The sequence below is a fragment of the Terrapene carolina genome, unplaced genomic scaffold, assembly GCF_002925995.2.
Source record: "Terrapene carolina triunguis isolate 2854851 unplaced genomic scaffold, T_m_triunguis-2.0 Scaffold130, whole genome shotgun sequence".
In the NCBI taxonomy this organism is placed as follows: domain Eukaryota; kingdom Metazoa; phylum Chordata; order Testudines; family Emydidae; genus Terrapene; species Terrapene triunguis.
In genome coordinates, this window is record NW_020664481.1 from 15010953 (window position 1) to 15017729 (window position 6777).

A 6777-nucleotide genomic window follows, 5' to 3' on the forward strand; every position below is an offset into this window, starting at 1 on the left:
TTATTGAAATGAGATGAGCAGTGTGTTAGGGAGAAAGCTATATCCTTCATGAATGAGAAAGGAAGAGAGCAAGAGGTGGTTGGGGAACAGAAATTGCATTGGTTTAAAAAAAAAAAAAAAAAAAAAAGATAGGGAGCAAAAATGCTGTTTTGTGTGTGTGAGAGGAGGAGGCTGTTCCGAAGCTTTACTGGGCTGCATTTTTTTCCCCCTGAAGCTTTCACTTTGACCTTTGATCCTCCCCATGCAGTGCAATTCTGACTTCAGTCTACAGCCCATCTCCATTGCTTCTGTGCTCTTTCCTTGCAGATGTTTACTTCATTGCAACCTTGTCGTTCTTGTGGAAGGTCACAGTCATCACTCTGGTGAGCTGCCTTCCTCTCTACGTCCTGAAGTACCTGAGGCGAAGATTCTCTCCCCCAAGCTACTCGAAGCTCACGTCATAGAGCTGCTCGGTCTACAGAGCAGAGACTAATTTTGCACACCACGGAGAGACAAAAATCATGTATTTGTCATTGTAAGATGACCTATGTCCGATAGGATTATGCAGTAATCAATATTATGTGCTGCTTTAATGAAAAAGACTAAGAACTGCAGTAAACTGAAACCTAACAGTAAATAGAGTCTTTTGGGGAGGTGTAGGGCACTTGATAGTTTGTTCAGTCTTTGTCACTTGGTTTTACTTAATTGGGGTCAAATGCATGTAACTGCAATGATAATTGGTTTCTCATGTGAGATCAGAGTACCTGAAAGCTGCTAAATGACCTTGAAGTTTATACGTGACAGATGTTTTGTTTTGTTTTTTTAGTTTAAGTGTCTGTGATGTTCCTTGCATTGTGTTATATTTTTATATTATTATTTATCTTTTCAATTCGGGTAGAGAGAGTTTTTGTGTGTCTTGGGGAGTCCCTTAAAATAGGTAATGTACTGTATTACCAACAGCTGACTACTGGGTGGTGTCATGCTGTTTTGATTGTAGGGTTCCAGTGTTAAAACAGATCTATACATAATTGAAAACCTGACTGACTGAGTTTTTCCTTCAATCAAAATGAAAGATCTGAACGTAGAAAATCTAGTGTGTTTTGATGATTTCCAGCAGTTAGTGCACATTGAGAAATATCATCCAAAAAAGGGAAAATTCCATTTTGTTTAGCTTTTGTGCTTCTTGTTAAAAGGAGCTGATGATATACAAATAACTACACTATATAGTTATGTTATAGGAGCAAATTACCTAAATTCAAGCAAAGCCTTTTGGAAGGAAACTTGCAGCTGATCAGCTTTTGAACGTGTTGACAGCATAAGAGACTCATCCTATTCTGCAGACAATGTGGCAGACGTGTCTTGAATCCTTGGAGACTGAAAGGAAAGGTCACAGGGCTGCTACTCTTCACAGTTACATAAAATCTGTTTCCTGTTAGGATGAATTAATGAAGATGAGCTGCAAATAAGCCTAGGCAGTCATCTACACGCGCCATTCATGACACAGTCTACGAAGAGAGGCAATTTGAGATAACTATGGAATTTGCATTGTTTAAAACTGGAACTTGCCTCAATAGACGTACGTTTGAGAGCAGTCAGAAACTGAGCCCAGGCACAAGATGGTAGTTTATTTAATGTGAAGCACAGATAAAAAGATTTCCATTTATTTTAAACAGCAAAATTCCCAGAGGGGGTGTGTTTGGTTTTCTGTTTGTTTGTTTTTTGTTATTTTAAAAAAGCATTGACCCACATAATTTATAAAGTATTCCTTGCGGATACTGGAAAGCTTAGGAGTATGGCAATGAGCTAATAGAGGCTTCCACCACTGGGTCACATGTGGCATAGTTTTAATCAGGGCCAGCTCTAGGCACCAGCAAAACAAGCTGGTGCTTGGGGCGGCACATTTTTAGGGGCGGCATGGCCGGCGCCAGAATGCCACCCCTAAAAATGTGGCCCGGAGGGGGAGGAGCGGCGCCCACGCCGCGGCCGCTCGGAGTCTCGCCCTCCCTCCCAGGCTCTCAAACCTGGGAGGGAGGGGGAGATCCCGAGCGGCCGCGGCTGTTTCGCGCGCCGCTGCTCTCCCTCCCAGGCTTGAGAGCCTGGGGGGAGGAGGTAGGGCTGGGGATTTGGGGAAGGGGTGGAGTTGAGGCGGGGCCGGGGGTGGGGGTAATTAAAAAACGGGGAGTGGGGAGAGCGGCCAAAATTGTTCTTGCCTTGGGTGGCAAAAATCCTAGAGCCGGCCCTGCTTTTAATGACAGTCACATTTATCTAATAACTTTAGTCTGTGATAAATGAGTTGTGTGGTCTCTGTCCATCCAGCTCTAGTGAAGCAGAATCCACATAATAAAAACCACCATCATAACTGGAACTAAGCACCCTTATTGGCAGGGTCAGCAGGGAGGCAAGCAATGACTGATCCAAATACCCTGAACTCCCCTTGCGGTGTTTTGAAATTGTGCTTAGGTGGGGAGCAGCAGGGCAAGCCCTCTCTGCCATAGTGTATCTCTTTGATGGGTTGCCAACTTTTGTTTCCATTGCTGCACATCTGGGACTTTCGCAAGCATTCAAATGATAAATAACATTTTCTGGCTTACAAACTTAAATGCAGAATTGGAGCAGCGTTTAAAATGAGATCTGTAGTGGGCAGTGACTTGCACCTCTGTGTTTTGGATTATCAGCTCCAGAAAACCCTAGCATTACTTAGTTGTCTCACTTGCACTAGGAAATCTAATCTCTCGGAAGAACATGCTGCATGACATGGCTACCCTGGATACATGTGGGTCCAACAAAGACCACGTAATGCAAGTTCCAAACACTTTAGCAATCTTGAAAGGAGTGGGTGTCTGTTATTCATTTCATCACATAAATGGCTGAGAAGCAGGAGGAGATGCGTGCACATGCTCTGCAAAAGCCCTTATGACCTGTCATTGTTTCTCAAAGAACAACCCCCTGGAGAAACCAGGAGCATGAATTGAAGCAGTATCTAGGATGTTCCCAGAGTGGGTGAGTCAAAACCTGCTGCTTTTCCTTTCTGCAGAACAAAGGATCAGTTGAAGTATATTGATTTCTGCCCTGTAGATTCTGGGTTATCTACATAAGTGGAAATCTTCCTGGATCTCCCCCTCTTCCTGACAGCTTGTTCCTCTTTGGAGCCATGTTGCCAATGGCCCTGTTCCTCCAATAGGGCTCAAAGGGCATGAAGTTCATACTGGATTTCCTGATGGGAAACCTACTGGGCTCAGAAGAGGGCATGCCATGCTCTCTACCTTCACATTCTCTGAATTGACAGTGCTGTCACCACACTGAATTGACCTGAAGGGGGCTGCCATGAACCTGGGGGAAAAGGGAGCCTGCACTGTTGGCTTTTTTCACCCCTACTGTGTGTTCTAGAGCCCTTTTGTACCCTCCTCCTTGCTCCTTTGTTCCTTCTCATGCCATCGCGGGAAATACCAGGTCCTTACCATTCAGTAGTTCTATGTATGACCATTTTGATAGTGGATGAATAAATGTTTTAGACTGCAGTGCAAGATGGGAAATGTAGCCTCCAGCACTGCTGGCTACAATGGTCTCCTTTCTGCATACTTGATTTAGAGTCTTATGTTTCAAGGTCTATTAGCTCTTTTAGAGGAATAAGAAGAGCAAGCGCTTGTTAAGATAAAACAGTGGCTTTTCTTTTGTGCTACATGGCTTTGATTTGTCTTTTCTCTGGTACCTCATAAAAGCAGAATACTCAATGGCATCCTCTATATAAACAACCCAACAAGAAAGAAAAATTAGCTAGCTGTTGTATTTTTGTTTACGGTATTTTTTAAAAATTCACTTTCCCACATCCCCTCACAAACTTTTTCCAGCAAAATATTTCCACTCTCATTTTTTAAATACAGGTTTTTATCAGGGGAGGTTCAATTCCGTATTTTTCTATGATTTGCTTCAGAGAAGAAAAGCCGTGTCTGAAAAGCTTTGTTGTAGAAGAATTGGGTTGTCAGCTTTTTGTAAATTACATCTGTTCCCCAAAAAGATCCTTCATGTTCTCCTAGCGATTTGCTACAGTTACAGGATAGGGTGAGTCATGCATTTGTTGCTGGCTTCCCAGATCAAAATTTTGATTTAGTGATTTAAATGTAATAATCAAGAATGGTTCTGGCAACTTGTTGTGACTGACAAGTTAAGTCTCTTGTCCTTTTGAAAATACATGACAGTAGATATCTTTGTAATGACTCCTGCCCCAATAGCTGTGTATTAGTAGTTAAATGTCCAGTAAGAATAACAGTGCCATGCTACTGTATGTAAATATTTGGAAAGTACAAGTTAGAATTCACTGTCTCCTGGAGTCAATGCAGTTTACACTAAATGGACCATATTGGCAAAATCATAACTTATACCAAGAATGGGAGTGAATTGCAATTTCAGTAATATTTAATGGCTTCATAACCTTAATAAGGAACTCATATTACCAATGGTGGGATTATCATCTTTAGCATTATTTGAGAGGGGTGTAGCCTTGTTCCTTTACAGCTAGTTTCTTGCACAAGGTTGTAAATCTAGGAAGTATTTCTCTCTGGGTATAAATTTTATTTTTTTTAAAAAGCAATAAAAAAAAAAAGTAAAACTGCCACTTACAAACACTAGGGACGGGGGAGGTATGATTGTTCTATTTTTTTAAGTTTAGCACTTTGTCTGTAAACTATTTCCCCATATGTTTTCCAAAAAAAAGTTTTTAAAAGCAAATTTTCATTCAGATGTTTGTATTTACAGCACATAGTAAATAGATGCCATACTGGAAGATTAGGTTACAGTACATCTTTTCCTCTGTTATACTTGAATTTTGTGCTTATTTGGAATAACTGACTTTTTTTTTTTTTTTTAAACCAGTATGTATGTTTTGTTTAGCAACTTCTTCATATTTGTGAATTGTAGCAGTTTATGTAACTTCCATGTTCTGGGGCTGTTCTACGAGTAGTATTATAGGAGACAGCAGTATGTGCTTCATCATTTGCTCTTGCTTCCCATGCTTTAGAAAGATCTCTGATCAGTGCTCTATTTCCCTTTCCAGTTGTACCACAATAGCCTATATTTCATAAGCAGTTCATTTTTGAATCACTGATGTAACTAACTAAAGGTGTGCTGTCATGCTTTTTTTTAAAATAGGAGGTAGATTTTATGTTTCTTGCATTTCATTACTTATAGCCATATGCATATATATATATATATATATATATATATATATGCGCACACACACACATATCCCATACTTCTCCCCCCCCCCAAAAAAATCTTGTCCTATTTCTCTTAACAGCCATCTCTTTTCCTTTGTTTAGAATGGAGCTGAAATTTAACATGCTGTTTGTTCAACAGTAACAGCTTGAACCTATATAGTATCTTATCTCACCAAAATTGTATTAGCTGTAAGCAGTGACATCATTAGTGTCATCACAGCTGTGGGAACACTATGTTTAAGTGCTACAGCTGCTGCAGAGCCAGAAGGAGCAGCACTAAACCCTCTACTTTTCTATAGTCTGCTGAACTAATATAACCATAAAATCTCATTGCAAACTCATTTAAACCTGTTTGTGACTCCAGTGGGAAATTATTGCTGTTTTAGGAGGTTAGACTGGGGTTTTCAAAGGCACCTAAAAGAGTAAGGTGCCTGAACCCCTTTGGCTTCTTTAAAATTCAAGACTTAAGGTTTGGGGGCGTCTTTTTGTTTTTGTAATGGCTGCTGCAGAGTTGGGTGCAAAATACACACCTAATTCTCACATGCAGTTGTCACAGCCATGTGTGAAAACAAGCTAACTGCACAAATCACCATCATGAGCCATTTATCCACTCAGAATTTCAGAGGGAGTTCTACTTGCCCACCCAGCTGCACATCTAGGGCCCAACCAGTGCTCACTGAAGTCTTTCCGTTGACTTCAGTGTTGATGGACCAGATCCTTAACTCTTATTAAGAATTCAAGCCTTTAACCTGCATGAAATCCTGGGTTCTTCACCTTTGCCAAGATGGCCCATTATTGTTGCCTAATAAATCTCATGTGCTTCTATGCCTTTAAAAACCTTTTCAATTGTATGGGGAAATGGATTCTGGTGTCAAAATGATATTTATTGAGATGCCGATGTTTTGTACCTGTCATTTAGTTAAAAAAGATGTAAATACCTTTGATTCAAGAGAAAAATGAATGCAAATTATTTATTGTTCTGTGGAATTATATGTTGCCGACATGTAAGAATTTAAAGGGAATGATGTACAAACAGGTGAAAAAATAAATTTTATGCAACTTCATGCTTTTATGTATATACAGTTTGCATGGTGGGCTTGAGTTGATCTAGTCCTGATCAGTCCATGGTGTTTATACTGGGGTACAGTATATAGGTTTAGATGTATTACAACCTTTGTAATTTGGATGCAGGGGAAATATGAAACTGAGGTAAGATATATTTTTACTAATTTGTGTGCAATTGTTTCATCATATCTTTATTATATACAATAAGTTTTCTAGCTGGTTATTTCAGCTCATAAACTAGAAAAATATTCTCATTGGAAGCATGTGGTTTTGCCATCCTCCACTCCTTTAAGGTTATGATTTGCTGGAAACAGCAATGTAAAGAATTTAGCCACTTGTGATCTTATCCTAATTTAAATCTTCCAGAAGAATAATGCTAAATATCTTTATGAAGAGCATGGATTGGTGTTAAGAAAGCTATTCATCAGGATAGTTACTCATTATAAATGTATCTTCTTTGTGGTATTTTTCTCCCACTCTTTGTATTGGTGTAACTGCAAGCAAACTGCTATAGATTGTC

The 6777-nt window shown here is 39.8% G+C and overlaps 1 protein-coding gene across 3 annotated transcripts in view; it reads left to right on the forward strand.

The window, feature by feature from the left end:
• Positions 1–1891, forward strand: part of ATP9A (ATPase phospholipid transporting 9A (putative)) — an 89037-nt gene extending 87146 nt beyond the window's left edge. For all 3 annotated transcript variants that reach the window (XM_026652798.2, XM_026652799.2, XM_026652800.2), the window contains exon 28: positions 307–1891. In XM_026652798.2, the coding sequence (XP_026508583.1) occupies positions 307–443 (137 nt within the window). In that variant the 3' untranslated portion in view covers positions 444–1891. The remainder of the gene's footprint in view (positions 1–306) is intronic.
• The last annotated feature ends 4886 nt before the right edge of the window (positions 1892–6777 follow it).